The sequence below is a fragment of the Pseudophryne corroboree genome, chromosome 5 (assembly GCF_028390025.1).
Source record: "Pseudophryne corroboree isolate aPseCor3 chromosome 5, aPseCor3.hap2, whole genome shotgun sequence".
Classification (NCBI taxonomy): Eukaryota; Metazoa; Chordata; class Amphibia; order Anura; family Myobatrachidae; genus Pseudophryne; species Pseudophryne corroboree.
The window spans coordinates 283,278,100-283,301,157 of record NC_086448.1 but is presented as its reverse complement, the minus strand read 5'-3'; the positions used below and the strand labels follow the sequence as shown (position 1 = coordinate 283,301,157).

Sequence of the window (23,058 nt, the reverse complement as noted above, 5' to 3'; positions counted from 1 at the left end):
GGAGCTAAGGGCCATCTACAATGCTCTAAGCCTAGCAAGACCTCTGCTTCAAGGTCAGCCGGTGCTGATCCAGTCAGACAACATCACGGCAGTCGCCCACGTAAACAGACAGGGCGGCACAAGAAGCAGGAGGGCAATGGCAGAAGCTGCAAGGATTCTTCGCTGGGCGGAAAATCATGTGATAGCACTGTCAGCACTGTTCATTCCGGGAGTGGACAACTGGGAAGCAGACTTCCTCAGCAGACACGACCTCCACCCGGGAGAGTGGGGACTTCACCCAGAAGTCTTCCACATGATTGTGAACCGTTGGGAAAAACCAAAGGTGGACATGATGGCGTCCCGCCTCAACAAAAAACTAGACAAGTATTGCGCCAGGTCAAGGGACCCTCAGGCAATAGCTGTGGACGCTCTGGTAACACCGTGGGTGTACCAGTCAGTGTATGTGTTCCCTCCTCTGCCTCTCATACCCAAGGTACTGAGAATCATAAGAAGGAGAGGAGTAAGGACTATACTCGTGGCTCCAGATTGGCCAAGAAGGACTTGGTACCCGGAACTTCAAGAGATGCTCACAGAGGACCCGTGGCCTCTACCTCCTAAGAAGGGATCTGCTCCAGCAGGGACCCTGTCTGTTCCAAGACTTACCGCGGCTGCGTTTGACGGCATGGCGGTTGAACGCCGGATCCTGAAGGAAAAAGGCATTCCGGATGAAGTCATCCCTACCCTGATCAAAGCCAGGAAGGATGTAACCGCACAACATTATCACCGTATTTGGCGTAAATATGTTGCATGGTGCGAGGCCAGGAAGGCCCCTACAGAGGAATTTCAACTGGGTCGTTTCCTGCATTTCCTGCAAACAGGACTGTCTATGGGCCTAAAATTAGGGTACATTAAGGTTCAAATTTCGGCCCTGTCGATTTTCTTCCAGAAAGAACTGGCTTCAGTTCCTGAAGTTCAGACGTTTGTCAAGGGGGTACTGCATATACAACCTCCTTTTGTGCCTCCAGTGGCACCTTCGGATCTCAATGTAGTTTTGGGGTTCCTAAAATCACATTGGTTTGAACCACTCACCACTGTGGACTTAAAATATCTCACATGGAAAGTGGTAATGCTGTTGGCCCTGGCTTCAGCCAGGCGTGTCTCAGAATTGGCGGCTTTATCCTATAAAAGCCCTTACCTAATTTTTCATACGGACAGGGCAGAATTGAGGACTCGTCCTCAATTTCTCCCTAAGGTGGTTTCAGCGTTTCACCTGAACCAGCCTATTGTGGTGCCTGCGGCTACTAGGGACTTGGAGGACTCCAAGTTGCTGGACGTAGTCAGGGCCCTGAAAATATATGTTTCCAGGACGGCTGGAGTCAGGAAATCTGACTCGCTGTTTATCCTGTATGCACCCAACAAGCTGGGTGCTCCTGCTTCTAAGCAGACTATTGCTCGTTGGATTTGTAGTACAATTCAGCTTGCACATTCTGTGGCAGGCCTGCCACAGCCAAAATCTGTAAAAGCCCATTCCACAAGGAAGGTGGGTTCATCTTGGGCGGCTGTCCGAGGGGTCTCGGCGTTACAACTTTGCCGAGCAGCTACTTGGTCAGGGGCAAACACGTTTGCTAAATTCTACAAATTTGATACCCTGGCTGAGGAGGACCTGGAGTTCTCTCATTCGGTGCTGCAGAGTCATCCGCACTCTCCCGCCCGTTTGGGAGCTTTGGTATAATCCCCATGGTCCTTTCGGAGTTCCCAGCATCCACTAGGACGTCAGAGAAAATAAGAATTTACTCACCGGTAATTCTATTTCTCGTAGTCCGTAGTGGATGCTGGGCGCCCATCCCAAGTGCGGATTGTCTGCAATACTTGTACATAGTTATTGTTACAAAAATTGGGTTATTATTGTTGTGAGCCATCTTTCCAGAGGCTCCTCTGTTATCATGCTGTTAACTGGGTTCAGATCACAGGTTATACGGTGTGATTGGTGTGGCTGGTATGAGTCTTACCCGGGATTCAAAATCCTTCCTTATTGTGTACGCTCGTCCGGGCACAGTATCCTAACTGAGGCTTGGAGGAGGGTCATAGGGGGAGGAGCCAGTGCACACCAGGTAGTCCTAAAGCTTTACTTTTGTGCCCAGTCTCCTGCGGAGCCGCTATTCCCCATGGTCCTTACGGAGTTCCCAGCATCCACTACGGACTACGAGAAATAGAATTACCGGTGAGTAAATTCTTATTTTAAGTCAGCAGTGGGGAGTCAGACGCTCTCCTAGTCTCCCCCCGGTTCATGACCAGTTTCCTCGGAGTCTCCCGCCATGAACTGTTTCACTCTTCCGACTCAGTCGCTGTACACAAGGGGACCCAGTTGCAGCATAGGTGGCTGTGTGACTGGTGCGTCTGTGTTGACTGAGCGTCTCTGTTCACTATAGGTTCATGGAACGACAGTGTACACAAGTAGCGTCTGGATCCACTCAGCATTTGCTAACGTATTGATCGGTCCTGGAAGCGAGGTGAGTCTCCCTGTATAGCACTCTACTGAGTAAAGGCAATACAGCACTAAGTCTCTATCTACCTTTCTTGAGTGTGAATAGTTAGATAAGTGCCTATTGCATATGAGTCTGTATACATATACTATGGTTTCTTTTGCAGTGCGTCTGAATACCATAGATCTGTGTAAACATGATTCAGTAATATGTTCTCCTACATACTTGAAATGTAGTTGTAGTTGATGATGTGCTCATATTGCTTATTATACTAATGTATAACATGTGACTGACTGCTAGTGTGATTGCTGACTTTACTATATTCTGTCAGTTTTGTTTTATTCCGATCCTCAATGCTGGTGCATGGGTAGGGTCGGATTGTATGTCACTTTAAAAAACTTAAAGTGATTACAGTCACAAATCGTGTAGTACATTGTGAAAGTGTTGATTATTTATCATGTCTAAGAGTGGCAAAGGTGAAGAAGATACACTCAAATCAAAACACCAACACGCATATCCTGTTTGTCTTGCAAAGCTGTGTTATCCTCTCGGGATCTGGTTCAGGATGGTTTGTGTACAAATTGTTTTAGCTTTCACCAGGGGTTCTTAAAAATACAAGGCAGTTTCAGGTGCAGGGTGATCCACCTTGGGCTATGTTTGCACAGACTTTATCCAGTATAGCTGAACGGATAATTCATCCAACTCCTGTACCAGGGATAGATTACACGATTAATTTAACCCTTACATATGCAGCTTCCCACTTGTGGTGTATCACTTCCAGCAGCAGCCTCTCAAAAGAAACAGGCTGATAAGCTGGTGGTAAGTAAATCTTCATCCTCACAGGCTACACATGGTTCAGATGAGGATTCATCGGAGGATGAAAGCTCAATTAATTCTACTTCGGCATACGAAGAGGAGGAGGAAGGTCTCAGCTCAGTGGACATAGCTTGGTTAATTAGAGCAATGAAAGCCATTCTATCCTTAGAGGATGCAGCAGAGCCTGTGTTAAAAACCAAGGCACCTGTGTTTAAACGTCCCAAAACAGTTAAGACTGAGTTTCCAGGGTCAGATCACCTGATGGTAATCATGGAAGAGGCTTGGGCTACGCCTAATAAGTTTAGAATTCCTAAGAAATGGAATTCCAATTATCCTCTTCCAGCTGGGGATTGTTTAAAAAGGGAGCTGTCTCCTAAAGTAGATACGCATATGATTCAATTAGTGCGAAAATCTACATTACCTTTGCCTTCAACATCATTAAATGATGTCACGGATAGGAGAGTGGATGGTTTTCTAAAAACCATTTTTACCCTGTCTGGGGCACTCATAAGGCCAGCCATGGCTTCAGCTTGGATGGCAAAGGCAGTGGCTGCCTTGGCTGATGCATTGGAGGTGGATTTTTCAATAGCATCTAGAGAGCAAAAATCCCATATAGCACATATAAAACAGGCTGCAATGTTCTTGGAGGAAGCAGCATTGGATATGGGTACTATTGCCTCCAGGGCATCAGCTTCAACAATAGCTGCTCGCAGAGCAGTTTGGCTATGTACGTGGAAAGCTTATTCAGAATATAAGAAGGTTTTGGAATCTTTGCCCTTTTCTGGAGATATTTTTTATGGTAAAGAATTGATAGAAATTTTATTTATTTATTAACTGTTTCTTATATAGCGCAGCAAATTCCGTTGCGCTTTACAATTGGACACAATGATACAACAAAACTGGGTAATAAACAAACAGTCAGAGGTAGGAAGGCCCTGCTCGCAAGCTTACAAGCTATATTTTGGAGTCGGAAGCAGACTCCCAAGAAGGTCAAGTTTCCTTCCACATGCAATTTCAAACCTAAAGTTCCAGCTTTTCTGCCCTTTCGGTCTCAAGGAAAAGCTAAAGGCAAAAGTGATAGTAGGCAGTCCCAATATAACAAGTCTTGTAAGACTAAAAAGCATTGGGCTACCAGAGGACCGGTTGGTAAAACAGATAATAAGCCATCAGCCTGATGGTACGGGCCTCCGCCTGGGGGAGCCCAGGGTGGGGGTCCAACTTCTTCAGTTTGCACAGATGTGGCAGCAGTCTACAACAGACGCCTGGGTGCAGGAAGCTGGATCTCTAGGTTATGCTTTTGCCTTCAAGAAGTACCCTCCTCATAGTTTTTTTTTCGTACCAGCCCATCTCGTGTAGAGACGAAAGGCCAGGGCTTTGCAAGAGGCAGTTCAGAAATTGCTTCAGTCAGGAGTAGTCATTCGAGTTCCTCCTGCACAACGAGGACAGTGTTTTTACTCCAACCTGTTTTTAGTTCAGAAGCCAAATGGGTCATTTCAGCCCATTCTCAATCTCAAACTGCTGAAGAGATACATTTGGGTACCTCGGTTTCACATGGAGACCTTACGTTCCATCATTTTGGCCATGGAGCCAGGGGATTATATGATATCCCTGGATATACAGGATGCTTACCTACATGTTCCTATAGCACTGTCCCACCAGTGCTATCTCAGGTTCGCTATCCTCCAACAGCATTTTCAGTTCCAGGCCCTACCTTTTGGGTTAGCCACAGCCCCCAGAGTATTTACCAAGATTATGGTGGTAATGGCAGCTTATCTCCGACAGCAGGTGATAAGAATTTTTCCATACCTCGACGATCTTTTAATCCTGGCACAGTAGCAGGAATTGCTCCTATGTCATCTGCAACAGACAATAACGTGTTTGCAGAAGCACGGCTGGCTCATAAATTGGGCAAAATTATCTCTAGTTCCGTTTACAGTGGATGACTCACATGGGGGCTCTACTGGATTCAAGTTTTCAGAGAGTAATATTACCTCGGAACAAGATATCCAAGGTTCAGTCAAGGATTCAGGACTAGAGACACAGTCAAAATGTATCCATTCACGCAGCAATGCGTGTGATGGGTTTGATGGTGTCAACATTCGACATGGTGGAGTATGCACAATTCCACTCGAGGCTTCTGCAGCGTCTGATTCTTGCCAAATGGAATGGGCTGCATCAGACGATAAAAACACAGACTATGGATGGTTCTTACGATAGAAGTAAGAAGGTCATTAGCCTGGTGGCTACAGACATCCCATCTGGACAAGGGGAAGTTCTGACGACAGATGCCAGTCTCCAGGGCTGAGGAGCAGTGTCAGGAAGGTTGTGTATCCAGGGGCAATGGACCAAGGAAGAAGGTTGCCTGCCAATAAATATATTGGAACCTCGGGCCATATACATGGCACTGATTCAGGCAAAGGACATTCTTCGGGGGAAAACCAGTCCAGATCCGCTTGGACAATGCGACGGCAGTAGCATACCTCAACCATCAGGGAGGAACTCACAGCCGAAAAGCGATGAAGGAGGTAAGTCACATACTAAAGTGGGCAGAACTTCATCTTCCAGCCTTGTCCGCAGTATTCGTTCCGGGAGTCCTAAACTGGGAAGCGGACTTTCTCAGTCGACACGCCATTCAGGCAAGCGAATGGGCTCTACATCCAGAGGTCTTCCAGACTCTAGTAGACAAGTGGGGGTTGCCAGAGATAGATCTCATGGCAGAAAAAAAGTGAAAAAGCGCTGGTATTAGGCTAATAATATTAGCTTTATTTACTTAAAAATGGTAATGATAATAGTAAAGCACAATATCTCACTTAATACAATATTGTCAACATGTGTCGGCCGACCGTAAAAACCACATTAATTACACCATAAGATATGTATGTATACACACACACACACACACACACACACACACACACACACACACACACACACACAATTAGTATTGGAAGTCAGCATATGAAGAGAGCGTCCTAAAGCTGAATATTAAGTCAGGAGTACTGCACGGCTGGGAACTGAATAATCGGCATGCAGAAAAAATGTCAATAAGTATATATATTTCCGCTGTCCTGCGTATTGGTAGCAGACCTCCTTCCGGCCACGGGTGCTATTTATCCATTCGTTGTTGGCCATATCCAGAGGTGGATAACAATGTCCAATTGCTGCAGGTGCCCCGGTGTGGGTGAAACTCCTGGGATATCTCTTTTGAGCAGGCAATCCCGCTAGCTGAGCGAGTTCAACTTTACTACTGTGTGTGACCAGTAAACTGGTCCGATGGATATGCTGACACCTGAATGATGTAATCATATGTAGACAGCGTGCCTGCTGTATATAATCGTGCAGCGCTGACCTCCGTAAGTGCGTTGGCTCTGTATGTGCACTGGCTCCCGTGTGTGGTAGGGTTAGTGCTGCTGTGATCTGAGGAAGCTGCTGACTTTACAAAGGCAGGGAAAGGCGTCATCAGACAAATATTTACAGACCCGGCAGCCGCACTAACCCTACCACACATGGGAGCCAGCGCACTTACGGAGGTCAGCGCTGCACGGTTTTATTAAGGGGTAGAGGTAGACCCACGGCGTCCCCCCTGCTCCCGCTCGATAACGTCCCCCCTAAATAAGAGTCTGACACATGTCTTTGGATCGAATTACTGGCCACAGTTTATTTCCATTACCTCATTCCATGTTACCTTACAAGGTTGCAGGGCACGAACAGAAATGGTGGGCAAGGCGCAAATGGGTCACTGACCCCTCCTGATTACCTGGGGGCGTGCCCCGCCTACCCAGTAGGCACCGCGGCAACGCCCCTGGGAAACCAGCCCTCCTGGCACATATCACGCTCGCCTGGCGCGCAGCCCACTGGCCCAACTGTCAAAGGCTGGAGCCGAGCGTGCGCCCATTCACCGAGGGTGAATCTGCCAACATCAGCTGGCTCCCCCCATTCTCGCCATGCCTTGCACACCGCTTCTTCCTGCTGACTGTGACATACATATACCATGCATTCGCTTGTTATAAAAGCGTTTTGTACCTTGCACATGATTGCACATCACAAATCACACAATAATAAACTTTGATTACCATCACACTTCACATGACACCCCGTGACAACACACCCAATTGCAATTGCGTTTCCTTTTTCCCCCCCAAAAGATATACGTGTTCCGCATATGCGCATAACGCGAACCAAGAGAGGCAGTGCAAAAAATCAAAATGGGGGTGTGTGGCCCACTAACGGCTTGCTTTAACGGGTAGGCGGGTGGGTCACGCTAGCAGCGCTGCTCTCCCTGCAGGTACTTATCCCCCCCCCCCCCTGCTCATTTCTATTTAACCCCCTAGTGTCCGTCCGGCCCCTCCAGCTCCTGACTGGCTGCCCAAGTGCCCACAGGTGTGAAAGAGGGGACGGGCGTACCTGCCCGCCCCTCTCCTTCGCGCCGTTGGCCCGCGGGCCGCCTGCCACCCTTGCCCCTTAACCCTCTCTGGCGCCATCTTTGTACGGCACCTTTGCTCTCCACAGCGGGCACGCCGTCTACATATGATTACATCATTCAGGTGTCAGCATATCCATCGGACCAGTTTACTGGTCACACACAGCAGTAAAGTTGAACTCGCTCAGCTAGCGGGATTGCCTGCTCAAAAGAGATATCCCAGGAGTTTCACCCACACCGGGGCACCTGCAGCAATTGGACATTGTTATCCACCTCTGGATATGGCCAACAATTAATGGATAAATAGCACCCGTGGCCGGAAGGAGGTCTGCTTCCAATACGCAGGACAGCGGAAATATATATACTTATTGACTTTTTTTCTGCATGCCGATTATTCAGTTCCCAGCCGTGCAGTACTCCTGACTTAATATTCAGCTTTAGGACGCTCTCTTCATATGCTGACTTCCAATACTAATATTTTGAATCTCTGCAGCACTACCAAATCTTACACTACTACAGGTTGAGTATCCCTTATCCAAAATGCTTGGGACCAGAAGTATTTTGGATATCGGATTTTTCCGTATTTTGGAATAATTGCATACCATAATGAGATATTATGGTGATGGGACCCAAGTCTAAGCACAGAATACATTTATGTTTCATATACACCTTATACACACAGTCTGAAGGTCATTTTAGCCAATATTTGTTTATAACTTTGTGCATTAAACATAGTGTGTGTACATTCACACAATTCATTTATGTTTCATATACACCTTATACACACAGCCTGAAGGTCATTTAATACAATATTTTTAATAACTTTGTGTATTAAACAAAGTTTGTGTACACTGAGCCATCAGAAAACAAAGGTTTCACTATCTCAGTCTCACTCAAAAAAATCTGTATTTCGGAATATTCCGTATTTCGGAATATTTGGATATGGGATACTCAACCTGTAATTGTTTTTAGTATATTCTTTTCTTATTGGATACATTTGCTAAATAAGCATGATCATTGCATTTTTTGTGCTCCCTATTTGAAGCGTGGTCCAAATATACTAGCCAGATCCTACTGATCGGAATTGAGAATCATACGAGATATTGGACACTTCCATTGTTGCTCAATATCCCAGGATTGGGAAAAGGACAAAAATAAATATATAAATATATATATATACTTGTTGTGAACTCCGGCACTCCTATACTAGCCACGAATACCTTGCTCCGGTGCCTTCCACCCGGGGGGCTGCCCCAGAATACAAATGTGACTCAAATGAGGCGGCACTCAAAGACTGATGAAAAGGTGATCTTTGTATTGAAAAAAGTTGATGTTTCGGGGACGTGCTCCCCTTCCTCAGAACAATTTAAACAATGTGACAAGTGAAACTTAAATACACACAACTTACCCCAAGTGCCTCCCACCACCGGCGTCCTCCCTCGGCACGTTGCCCGCAGCCCGGATCTGGCACTTCCGGCTTCCGGCGTTACTACCGCCCCGCTGCCGGAAGTGCCAGACGGAGCTGCGGGCAACGTGCTGAGGGAGGACGCCGGTGGTGGGAGGCCCTTGGGGTAAGTTGTGTGTATTTAAGTTTCACTTGTCACATAGTTTAAATTGCTCTGAGGAAGGGGAGCACGTCCCCGAAACATCAACTTTTTTCAATACAAAGATCACCTTTTCATCAGTCTTTGAGTGCCGCCTCATTTGTGTCACACACACATACATATATATATATATATATATATATATATATATATATATACACATACACTGCTCAAAAAAATAAAGGGAACACTTAAACAACACAATGTAACTCCAAGTCAATCACACTTCTGTGAAATCAAACTGTCCACTTAGGAAGCAACACTGATTGACAATCAATTTCACATGCTGTTGTGCAAATGGAATAGACAACAGGTGGAAATTATAGGCAATTAGCAAGACACCCCCAATAAAGGAGTTGTTCTGCAGGTGGTGACCACAGACCACTTCTCAGCTCCTATGCTTTCTGGCTTTTTTGAAAGCCGGCGGTGCTTTCACTCTAGTGGTAGCATGAGACGGAGTCTACAACCCACACAAGTGGCTCAGGTAGTGCAGCTCATCCAGGATAGCACATCAATGCGAGCTATGGCAAGAAGGTTTGCTGTGTCTGTCAGCGTAGTGTCCAGATCATAGAGGCGCTATCAGGAGACGTGGAGGAGGCCGTAGGAGGGCAACAACCCAGCAGCAGGACCGCTACCTCCGCCTTTGTGCAAGGAGGAACAGGAGGAGCACTGCCAGAGCCCTGCAAAATGACCTCCAGCAAGCCACAAATGTGCATGTGTCTACTCAAACGATCAGAAACAGACTCCATGAGGGTGGTATGAGGGCCCGACGTCCACAGGTGGGGGTTGTGCTTACAGCCCGACACCGTGCAGGACGTTTGGCATTTGCCAGAGAACACCAAGATTGGCAAATTCGCCACTGGCGCCCTGTGCTCTTCACAGATGAAAGCAGGTCATGTGACAGAGTCTGGAGACGCCAAGGAGAACGTTCTGCTGCCTGCAACATCCTCCAGCATGACAGTGGGTCAATAATGGTGTGGGGTGGCATTTCTTTGGGGGGCCGCACAGCCCTCCATGTGCTCGCCAGAGGTAGCCTGACTGCCATTAGGTACCGAGATGAGATCCTCAGACCCCTAGTGAGACCATATGCTGTAGCGGTTGGCCCTGGGTTCCTCCTAATGCAAGACAATGCTAGACCTCATGTGGCTGGAGTGTGTCAGCAGTTCCTGCAAGACGAAGGCATTGATGCTATGGACTGGCCCGCCCGTTCCCCAGACCTGAATCCTATTGAGCACATCTTGGACATCATGTCTCGCTCCATCCACCAATGCCACGTTGCACCACAGACTGTGCAGGAGTTGGCGGATTCTTTAGTCCAGGTCTGGGAGGAGATCCCTCAGGAGACCATCCGCCACCCCATCAGGAGCATGCCCAGGCATTGTTGGGAGGTCATACAGGTACGTGGAGGCCACACACACTACTGAGCCTCATTTTGACTTGTTTTAAGGACATTACATCAAAGTTGGATCAGCCTGTAGTGTGTTTTTCCACTTTAAATTTGAGCGTGACTCCAAATCCAGACCTCCATGGGTTAATAAATTTGATTACCATTGATAATTTTTGTGTGATTTTGTTGTCAGCACATTCAACTATGTAAAGAACAAAGTATTTAATAAGAATATTTCATTCATTCAGATCTAGGATGTGTTATCTTAGTGTTCCCTTTATTTTTTTGAGCAGTGTATGTGTGTATATATTTATATATATATATATATATATATATATATATATATATATATGTGTGCGTGTGTGGGATATATATATATATATATATATATATATATATATATATATAGGTCAAGAACAAAGGATTCCAGAGCGATCTTTGTGGATGCCCTGTCGGTAAGATGGGACTTTGTGGATGCCCTGTCGGTAAGATGGGAGATGGGACTTTCATCTGGCTTATGTGTTCCTCCAATCACCCTATTACCAAGGGTGGTGAGAAAGTTAAAGCAAGGGAAAGGTGCCATGATACTAATAGCTCCGGCCTGCCAGCAGAAGGCATTGCTACACAGATCTGCAGAGAATGTCGATGGATGCTCCACTTCTGCTCCCTCAACCTCCAGATCTACTGATGCAAGGTCCTTGTTATCACAGACATCTGGATCGACTGTCTTTGAAGGCGTGGCTCTTGAAACCTCTATCCTGAAGTTAAGAGGATTCTCACAACAGCTAATTCAAACTATACTTAGAGCAAGGAAACCTTCCTCAGCTCGCATTTATCACTGAATATGGCAAACCTATATTCATTGGTGCAGTGAACGGAAAATGGACTCTAAGACTTTCAGAGTGTCCAGGGTCTTAGCATTCCTTCAGGCAGGAATAGATAAACATTTGAAGGTGGCTTCCTTGAGAGTGCAAGTGTCGGCATTGACTGTATGGTTCCAAAAGAAAATGCCAACTTGCAGGATGTACGTACTTTTTTCCAGGGAATGCTGCGCATTCAACCTCTTTTTGTTCCTCCTATAGTGCCTTGGAACTTAAGTCTAGTCCTGAAAGCCCTTCAAGTTGCCCCATTTGAACCACTTAATAAAGTGGATCTTAAATGGTTGACAGCTGAAATTCTCTTTCTACTGGCTATGGCTTCAGCTAGAAGAGTGTCAGATTTAGGGGCTTTATCATGTCGTTCGCCATTTCTGAATTTTTTTTTATCCAGATAAAGCAGTTCTAAGAATTATATCTGGGTATCTTCCAAAGGTGGTGTCTAAATTCCACCTTAATGAAGAAATTGTAGTCCCGGCTTTCCAGGTACCGGGCCTTTCTGCTGGCGATGCATCGCTGGACGTGGTCCGTGCATTAAGGATCTACGTGGATCGTACCAGTGCCATCAGAAAAACAGATTTTCTCTTCATTCTCTACAGATTTCACAAGAGAGGATGGCCTGCTGATAAGCAAACACTGGCAAGATGGCTTCGGATGACTATTTCAGAAGCATATTCTCAAGCTGATCTCCCTGTTCCGGCTAATGTATCTGCTCATTTTAATCGTAAGGTAGGTCCATCACAACATTGTGCTTCAGCAGAACAGATATGTGAGGCAGCCACATGGTCTTCTATTAACACATTCATTAGACATTATGCCATGGATACCTTTGCCTCTCATGACGCTGAATTTGGGCGAAGGATTCTCCTGTCCAATCAGGAGCGTCCCCACCACTAAATTGCTTTGGGAAATCCCATTGTTATCCTGTGGATAACCTGTGAACCCTGCCGGAGAATTATACGTTATGGTAAGAACTTACCGTTGATAACGGTATTTCTCCTAAGTCCACAGGGATCCCACCCTGATGCACCTGATTTGAGGATCCATTTACTCACTAACCTCTTCCTTCTTGTACGGAAGGATGCGCATGTGTGTTCTTCTCGCCTGATTAGGGCTATCTATGATGCTCCTGCCTTGAGCTTTGGAATACAGCTGATTTGCCTGAGCCAGGTGCGGGGATATATGGACCGGCCCGTTGCATGCTTGGAGGCCAGAGAGCTTTGACCGATTGGTGCAAATCCGCCGTCGCTTCATCATATACCATTGTTATCCTGTGGATAACCTGTGGACTAAGGAGAAATACTGTTATCAACGGTAAGTTCTTACCATAACGTATATTTTCACCTTAGTTTACACCAGTAGTTCCCCAATGCAGTCCTCAAGGATTCCCAACAGTTCAGGTTTTAAGGATATCCATGCTTGGGTACAGGCGACTTAATTAGTACCTCAGTCAGTCTGATTATACCAGCTGTGCGGTAACTGGTCTCTAGGTCGACCACACTTAGGTCAACAGTCACTAGGTCGACCACTATTGGTCGACATGTATTATGTCGATATGTTCTAAGTCGACATGACAAAAGGTCGACATCAGTTTTTCACAATTTGTTTTAATTTTTGTTAACTTTTTCATACTTTACGTTCGACGTGGACTACAATTGGGAACGGTAACCTGTGCTGAGCGCAGCGGTAGCGGAGCGAGGCACCTTGCCTAAAGCATGACGAGCGAAGCGAGCCAAGCGAGGGGACACGGTGCACTAATTGGGGTTCCCAGTCACTCTATGAAGAAAATGACACACACAAAAAACAAACAAAAAACCTTATGTCGACCTTTTGTCATGTCGACATTGCTCATGTCGACCTAATTCTTGTGTCTACCTATTTTGGGTGTCGACCTAGACACTGTCGACCTAAGTGTGGTTGACCCTATGAACCATACTCATTTGTGCACAAGCAGCGATATCCCTAAAACCTGGACTTTTGGGGTGCCTTGAGCACCACGTTTGAGAACCCTGGTTTACACACTTCTGGTTAAAGACGTTTTGAATTAAGCATCTTTATTAAAACCTCTGTATTCTGTTCATACTATCTGTAAAGTGCCTTGTGTCCTTTTGGAGAAAAGCACTATATAAATAAAATTGTTCTTTTACTGCTTCTTTCTTCCTCCTCCTCCTCCTCATCCTCCTCCTCCCCCTCCCTTGGATAAGTTTATAAACATACTAAAACCTTTGTGCAGAAAGGCTGAACTATACATTTTACTTGGTATTTAAGATCACATTACTTTGTTGCATATATCACAATTTTGTATGATGTCTCTTACATGATACACTTTGATCTTGTTTTTCATTTGTTATCTTTTAATGTGTGCCTATGCTGTACACATTGAAGCCATTTAGATTTACCTCCAAAGACTTAAATGATACTGCTTTCTAGGAAACTGGGACAAAGTAGCTTTGTCATATCTAATGTGCTAGATCCCCACTGTCCAGCCCAGCAGACTACTTTGGTGCCATACAAATGAACTATGATAATAATTACTAATCTATACAAAATGAAAAGTTTGTATGATTACTGTTACACAGCAAATTATTTTTCATTTCAAATTCTGCTTATCATTTGCACAGTTGTGTATCATTCATGTTTATGTTTTAAAGAACATGCACTTACTGCAGTAATATTAATTGTTCTGTTCCAGATTTTAACTCTTTGGCCTTTTGTGTTTTAGTCTAGGGCAGGCCTGTCTCTCCTGGGTTACTGCTATTTTCAGATGCAAGACTTTGTAAATGCTGCAGATTGCTATGAACAGCTAATGCAGATCAACCCTGAAGTCGAAGAATATAAACTGTATTATGCTCAATCCCTATACAAGGCATGCATGTACCCAGAGGCCATGAAAGCAACATTTCTGTTGGATAACCCTGCATATCATAGCAAAGTAAGTTCAACAGATGCACGGGATGTAGTTAATATACCAGCTGTCGGGATCCCAGCGTTGAGGATCCCGATGCCTGTATCCCGACAGCTGGTAAAATGCTGGTGGTTGGAATACTGACCATCCCCCGGTATTCCCACTCAGGTGGTGGGACCACACCACCACCCGAAGGAGAATAGAACCCTTGCACCGGGCCCAAAGCATGTCGAGCCCGCGAGGGGAGTTATTGCCGGTATTATGGCTGGCGGGATGCCACTGTGGGGATCCTGGCAGCCGTCACCTCGTCAGCCGGAATACCGTATCCAACCCAGATGCACCATGCTTTTCAGATGACTCTCTAGTACAATGGTAGTTAAACTTTGCTATCAGTGTCGGATATAATCTACTTACGCTCAGTGTGCCAGTACTATATCATCTGCATGTCCCTTATATGCCGTCAGACTCTTCCATGTACTCTTTATATGCCTTTAGACTCCTTCACTTGCCCTTTAAATGCCTTTAGACCCCTCCTTATATCCTTTTTATGCCACACCAGACCCTTCCACATGCTCCTTATATGCCATCAGACCCTTCCACATGCTCCTTATATGCCATCAGATCCTTCCACATGCCCCATATCTGCCATCAGACCCATCCAAACACATGTATCCTTAAACATCTAAGCAAGATAAAAAGACATTTTTGTTTCCCCCAGCACCCTGAATGATAGCAGTAACCAGATTTAAATTCCACACAATATTGGAATTCAGAGATCTCAGTTACATATATTTGCCCAAATGTATGAATAAGCCCTAAAGCCGCGTCAAGGCCTCTCTGTATATTTGGGGTCCCTAGCGCTATATCTAGGTGCAGGGTGTGGCACCCCAAAAAATAGTGTTAATAAATTAGTGTTAGGAAGCCGAAGCTATAAAGGAAGTGATACAAAAATGAGATGTAATTAAACTGGAGAAATAGTGTTAAAGAAATTAGTAAGTGATAAGTGTTAATAGAATGTAAAGGTATGCCACACTTAAGCCATCCAGCTCAGCCAGTCCAGAGGCATCACACCTCACACCTCCATTACCCCAATCTGGGTCTAAGATTAACCAGCAAGGAGCCACATGATAATGGCTCCTTACTTAAATAACACTAATTTATTAACACTATAGTTTTTTCACTGGTATGCTGCAATGGGCTTTCTGGCTTATGCTGATTTTTTGGGGTGCCACACCCTGCACCTAGATATAGCGCTAGGGACCCCAAATATACAGAGAGGCCTTGACGCGGCTTTGGAACTTATTCATACATTTGTGCAAATATATGTAACTGAGATCTCTGAATTCCAATATTGTGTGGGATTTAAATCTGGTTACTGCTATCATTCAGGGTGCTGGGGGAAACAAAATGTCTTTTTTTCTTGCTTGGAAATACCCCTCCCTTTCAAGCACCTGAATGATATCACTAAGCTAATTGAGCATCTGCCACTTTATATGTCTGTTTTGAGTGGCAGATAGGTTCCTGCATTAGGAGGAGGTGCAGGTCCTGACATGCCATATGGAGCATTATGGTGGTGTTCCAAGGTAGGTAGCTCTTAGCTTAGATATATTTAAGTAAGGAGACATTATCATGTGGCTCCTTGCTGGTTAATCATAGACCCAGATTGGGGTAATGGAAGTGTGGGGTGTGGTGTCACAGTGTCTTTTTACTGGCAGCAGACACTGTACAACAGCATGGCCAGGCTTAGTCCTGGAAATACAGGTACATAAAATAAACAGGTGAAACTTAAATGTCCAACCACTAACAGTGCTTTATGGTTCATCTGCTGCAATGGTCTGCAGCCACAATCTGCCATGCTCTCCTGGCACAGCCAATGTCATCAGTCAATGGAACTCCGGAGACTCCGGAATACTAACTGGCCTTTAGCAGGCATCAGTGCCCGGTGCAGTGAGTGTATTGGCGTTTTAAACCCCTCTCCTGCTGCTGACTTCCTGCTGGCTCTGGGTGAGCTGGAAAACCCGGACCTCTATTTTTCTACTTGGAGCTGTGCAACCCAGAAAGCCCGGAGTTTCAAATTACTACTGCAGATGGAGAATGTGCAGGTTTTTGTTTTCCTCTCCCTTGGAGGGAGCTGATCCCACAGAAATGAGCAGCAAGCCCTCTCACCACTATATATATATATATATATATATACATACACATATACGTGTGCGTGTGTGTGTGTGTGTGTGTGTGTGTGTGTAAATATATATATATCAGTAGCTGTATCAATTGCAGGTGCCTGAAGGCTGGTGAAAATACATGCCGAGATGATGAAAGTCATTAGCTAGCTGCTTCTGATCGATAGAATGCTTATTAAATGCTAAAGCTGCTTTCTACATTGCTTTTGCATATAAATATGTCAATATCTGTAGATCTCCTGAATGGACATGTTCAGTTGGTCATACCCCTTTTCCATCTAATAACGTGGGTCGCAGCCGGGAGCCTGACACGGGTGCCACCCGGCTGGTTGAACCCGTGTTCAACCCTGCAAGCTACCCGAGTTGGAATACCGGGTCAGTCGACTTGGATTATTCCAACTCAGCCCTTTTACGCCAGCCAGCAAATGGGTTATGCGTGTCCATGTGTAATAACCCGTGTTGTATGCTGGTTGGTGGAAAAGGGGTATAAGTAGGGACCCTTTTAACTCATTTTCTCTAACGTCCGTGGGGATACTTCGAAAGTATTAGTACGATGGGGTATAGATCGCGTCCATTGGAGACTGGCACTTTAAAAAATCTTCAATGTGTGCTGGCTCCTCCCCTTTATGCCCCACTTGTAGACCAAGTTTAGAAAAATGTGTCCAAGGAGCCGAGTGCATTCTCTGGAACTTCAGAGTGTTTTCTTCAGAAATGTGTTTATTTTGTTATTTTCAGGCAGCACTGGCTGGTACCAGTCTGCCTGTGTCGTGGGACTTTGGGGGGAAACCGAACCAACCTCTTATAGTGTTAATGGTCCTGATCCCCGCTGACAGGACTATGCTCCTGAGGTGCTGTTTTGCATACCCTCAGGGTGTGCGCACACGCTGACAGCATGCCGCCACCCCTAACATATGCTGAAGACGTGGTGCGGTGAGTACAGACACCGAGGCCCAGGTTAGCGGGTCCCCGGAGACAGTGGCGGCATAAGGGCACGGTAAGCAATTAGCTGCGGGCTGCGGTGCCCGCTGCGGACACCCAAACTGACGCTAGTATAGGAAGGGGTTTTAACCCTGTTTCCTGCAATTTGGACACAAATGCCAATATAATACATGTGAGGGGACGGGGCTTCCCGGAGAGCGGGACCAGCGGTGTAGAGGCGCCATTTCCTGCTGCTTCAGCCTACTGACTGCACGCAGGGAAGCGCTGCTCCTACACAGATACTGCAGAGTCACTTTGTACGGTACCAGGTGGATTTATAGAAAGGGGGGAGCTTTTCTAATATCAGTTAACCAGTTACCTTATCTAAGGCGCTGGTTTGTGCCCAGCAAAGCGCTGCTTTAGCTGTGAGGCATTGTGTGCTGGTCTCATCCCTCTCTATATCACTCTATACAGGCTGTCTGGAGTTCTGTGTTCATATTACTGTGTTTTCACTATTTCTGTATTATTTCACTTACTGTGTGTGTGTTTATCATCATGTCTGGTAAAAAGGCTGTGTGTCCATCCTGCAACACAAAGTTTTCTCCTTCTCCAGGGGGATCTCCACTGTGTAATCAGTGCTCTATCCCTTCTCTGGGAAGCAGTATACAGGAACCAGAGTGGCTAGAATAATTTAAAGGAATGATATCTAATATTAATTCTGAAATGGCTACTGCCAGACAGTAAAGGCAAATACTAAAGAAATCTGTGGATGATTTTTTAGTCAATGCTGCTGACCACAGACTGGCTTCACAGCCCCCCCTGCTGGTCTCACATAAATGCACACTCCCACACGTACTCCAATCTGACTCTGAAAATGACTTGCCAGATTTGGAAGAAGGTGAAGTGGAAGTAGAGGGTGATAATACAGTGTCTCAGGGTATGGAAGCCCTAATATATTCTATTAGAGAAGTCCTCAATATACCAGATAAAGAGACAGAACCTGAGGAAGAGTTGTTTTTTTAATGTGAAACCAAAATCTACTGCCACATTCCCCGTCTCCAAGGAATTAAACACACTTTTTAAAGAGGCATGGGTTAATCCGGACAAATTTCAAACCTCTAAGCGGTTGCTAAATTCCTTCCCTTTCTCCCTTGTGTTGCCTGTACCTGGTGCTATCTGTCTAAAAGACCCTGCTGACCGTAAAATTGAGACCACACTCAAATCCATTTACACCGCAGTGGGAGTCGTACAGAGGTCCACCATTGCTTGTGGGTGGATCACAAGGGTTAAGTGGTCTGGTAATATCATTGATGGGTTTGACACTTTGCCTCAGGATGACATCCTGACTGTATTGCAAAATATCCAGGATGCTGCTAACCTCATGAGATAGGCCTCAGTAATGCCCGATCCACAGCTATGGCGATCTTATCCCGCAGGGCTCTGTGGCTGCGACAATGGACAGAGCATGCTGATTCCAAAAAAGGTGTGGATAATCTTCCCTTCACGGGGGATGCCCTGTTTGGGGAGGAATTAAATAAGTGGATTTCTCAAGCAACGGCAGGTAAGTCCACCTATCTGCTGTCTTCTGCGTCTCCGGCTAGACGTCCTTACCCCGGTCCTTTCTACAGTCCTTTCGTGTGGCCAGGTTTAGAGGCAGGCCAGGGGTGCATCAAATGCGGGCAGTGGAAATAGAGGTAAATCTCGCAGACCAGCGGCTGTGACATCACTGGACCAGACCTCAGGTTTTTCCTCCACAAAGCATTCTGCGTGACGGTTGGTCCCAGCTGCAGGGGAACTTTCAGGTGGGTGCTCGACTGCAATATTTTGCCCATGTATTGGTGAAGTCCTGCCGGGACCCTTGGGTGAGGGATCTCATATTCCAAGGGTACAGGTTGGAATTTCAATCACTCCCTCCTCACAGATTCTTCAGGTCAAGCTTACCAGCTTTATCTGTAGCAAAAGTTACCGTGCAGGACGCAATTCAAAAACTTCTACACACACAGGTGATTGTTCCGGTCCCTGCTCTGCTCAGAAGCAAGGGGTTTTATTCAAGCCTATTTGTGGTACCGAAACCGGATGATCAGTACGGCCAATCTTGAACCTCAAATCTCTGAACCTGTATCTACAGGTGTTCAAGTTCAAAATGGAATCTCTTAAAGCGGTGGTTTCTGACCTGGAGTAAGGGGAATTCCTGGTATCCCTGGATATCAAGGATGCATATCTGCACATCCCAACATGGCCTTGGCATTAGGCGTGTCTCAGATTCGCAATACAGGACCGCCACTTCCAGTTCCAGACCTTGCCCCTTGCCCTATCCACGGCACGAGGGTGTTCACTAAAGTTATGGCGTAAATGATGCTGCAGCTACGCATGATGGGTGTGAACATGGGCCCTCACTCTGAGTTGATCGCACGGTAGCAGTTTTCTCTAACGTCCTAGTGGATGCTGGGAACTCCGTAAGGACCATGGGGAATAGCGGGCTCCGAAGGAGGCTGGGCACTCTAGAAAGATCTTAGACTACCTGGTGTGCACTGGCTCCTCCCACTATGACCCTCCTCCAAGCCTCAGTTAGATTTCGTGCCCGGCCGAGGTTGGATGCACACTAGGGGCTCTCCTGAGCTCTTAGAAAGTTATAGTCTTAGAATTTGTTATTTTCAGTGAGACCTGCTGGCAACAGGCTCACTGCAGCGAGGGACTAAGGGGAGAAGAAGCGAACTCGCCTGCTTGCAGCCGGATTGGGCTTCTTAGGCTACTGGACACCATTAGCTCCAGAGGGATCGACCGCAGGCCCAGCCTTAATGTTCGGTCCCGGAGCCGCGCCGCCGTCCCCCTTACAGAGCCAGAAGCAAGAAGATGGTCCGGAAAATCGGCGGCATGAAGACTCTGTCTTCACCAAGGTAGCGCACAGCACTGCAGCTGTGCGCCATTGCTCCTCTCACACACTTCACACTCCGGTCACTGAGGGTGCAGGGCGCTGGGGGGGGCGCCCTGAGGCAGCAATAAAAACACCTTGGCTGGCTAAAATACCTCAATATATGGCCCCAGGGGCTATATATGAGGTAAATACCCCTGCCAGAATTCCATAAAAAACGGGAGAATAGGCCGCGAAAAAGGGGCGGAGCCTATCTCCTCAGCACACTGGCGCCATTTTTCCCTCACAGCTCGGCTGGAAGGAAGCTCCCTGGCTCTTCCCTGCAATTCTACAGTACAGTAAGAGGGAAAAGAGAGGGGGGGCATTAAAATTGGCACTGTATACAGTATATTATATAAAAAGCAGCTATTAGGGACATAACTCAGTTAGTCCCTGTATATATATAGCGCTCTGGTGTGTGCTGGCATACTCTTACTCTGTCCCCCCAAAGGGCTTTTGTGGGTCCTGTCCTCGTTTAGAGCATTCCCTGTGTGTCTGCGGTGTGTCGGTACGGCTGTGTCGACATGTTGAATGAGGAGGCTTATATGGTGACAGAACAGAGGCCGATATATGTGATGTCGCCCCCTGTGGGGCCGACACCAGAGTGGATGGATAGGTGAAAGGTATTAACCGACAGTGTCAACTCCTTACATAAAAGGGTGGATGACGTAACAGCTGTGGGACAGCCGGCTTCGCAGCCCGCGCCTGCCCAGGCGTCTCAAAGGCCATCAGGGGCTCAAAAACGCCCGCTCTCTCAGATGGCAGACACAGATGTCGACACGGAGTCTGACTCCAGTGTCGACAAGGTGGAGACATATACACAATCCACTAGGAACATCCGTGACGTGATCCCGGCAATAAAAATGTGTTATACATTTCTGACTTTAACCCAAGCACCTCTAAAAATGGGTTTTAGGTTTGGGGAGAAAAAACAGGCAGTGTTTTGTTCCCCCATCAGATGAATAAATGAAGTGTGTGAAAGCGTGGGTTCCCCCGTTAAGAAACTGGTAATTTATAAAAAGTTACTGATGGCGTACCCTTTCCCGCCAGGTGGATAAGTTACGCTGGGAGATATCCCCTAGGGTGGATAAGGCGCTCACACGTTTGTCAAAAAAAAAAAAAAAAAGGTGGCACTGCCGTCTTAGGATACGGCCACTTTAATAGGTACCTGTTGATAAAAAACAGGAGGCTATCCTGAAGTCTGTATTTACACACTCAGGTACTAGACTGAGACCTGCAGATAGTGCTGCTGCAGCGTGGTCGGTGACCCTGTCAAACAGGGATACTTGTTGGCAAACATAAAAACATATTAAAGACGTCGTCTTATATATGGGGGATGCACAGAGGGATATTTTGCCGGCTGGCATCCAAAATAAATGTAATGTCCATTCTGTCAGGAGGGTATTAGAGACCTGTCACTGGACAGGTGATGCTGACTTAAAAAGCGCATAGAGAGCCTTATAAGGGTGAGGAATTATTTGGGGATGGTCTCTGGGACCTCGTATCCACAGCAACTGCTGGGAAGAAATAATTTTACCTCCAGGTTTCCTCACAGACAAAGGTACAGTCCTTTCGGCTTCAGAAAAGCAAGCGGGTCAAATGGCGCTTCCTTTCTGTACAGAGACAAGGGTAGAGGGAAAAAAGCTGCACCAGTCAGCCTGTTCCCAGAATCAAGATTCTTCCCCCGCCTCCTGTGAGGCCACACCATGACGCGGGTGCTCCACAGGTGTAGCCAGGTACGGTGGGGGGCCGTCTCAAAAATTTCAGCAATTAGTGGGCTCGCTCACAGGTGGATCCCTGTTTCTTTTAAGTAGTATTTCAGGGGTACAAGCTGGAATTCGAGATGTCTCCCCCCAGCCGTTTCCTAAAATATGCCTTGCTGACAACTCCCTCAGGCAGGGAGGCTGTGCTAGAGGCAATTAATAAGCGGTATTCCCAGCAGGTAATACTCAAGGTGCCCCTACTTCAACAAGGACGGGGTTACTATTCCACACGGGTTGGGGTACCGAAACCGCATGGTTCGGTGTGACCCATTTTATATTTAAAATCCTTGAACACAAAAATTCAAGTTCAAGATGGAATCGCTCAGGGCGGTTATTCCAAGCCTGGACGAGGGGGATTACATGGTATCCTGGGACATCAAGGATGCTTACCTGCATGTCCCCATTTACCATCCTCGCCAGGAGTACCTCAGATTTGTGGTACAGGATTACCATTACCAAGTCCAGACACTGCCGTTTGGACTGTACATGGCACCGAGGGTGTTTTATCAAGGTAATGGCCGAAATGTTGATACTCCTTCAAAATAAGGGAGTTGTAATTATCCCGTATTTGGACAATCTCGTTATAAGGGCGAGGTCCAAGGAGCAGTTGGTAGTCGGGGTAGCACTATTTTGGAAAGTGCTACAACAGCATGGTTGGATTCTAAACAGTCCAAAGTCACAGCTGGTTCCTATGACACGTCTACTGTTCCTGGGGATGGTTCTGGACATAAACCAGAAATAGTGTTTCTCCCGGAGGAGAAAGCCAAGGAGTTGTCATCTCTAGTCAGAGACCTCCTGAAGCCAAAATAGGTAGCGG

The 23,058-nt window shown here is 46.4% G+C and overlaps 1 protein-coding gene across 4 annotated transcripts in view; it reads left to right on the top strand.

Annotated features, from left to right (window-relative positions):
- The window catches only part of LOC134927634 (intraflagellar transport protein 70A), a 254,713-nt gene that overhangs the window by 14,190 nt on the left and 217,465 nt on the right, over nucleotides 1-23,058 (top strand). For 2 of the 4 annotated variants that reach the window (XM_063922382.1, XM_063922384.1), the window contains 2 exons: nucleotides 12,164-12,293; nucleotides 14,287-14,496. The exons of 1 other annotated variant lie outside the window; for it this stretch is intronic. In XM_063922382.1, coding sequence (XP_063778452.1) covers nucleotides 12,164-12,293; nucleotides 14,287-14,496 — 340 coding nt within the window. The remainder of the gene's footprint in view (nucleotides 1-12,163; nucleotides 12,294-14,286; nucleotides 14,497-23,058) is intronic. One more of the 4 variants, XM_063922383.1, reaches the window with a different exon arrangement.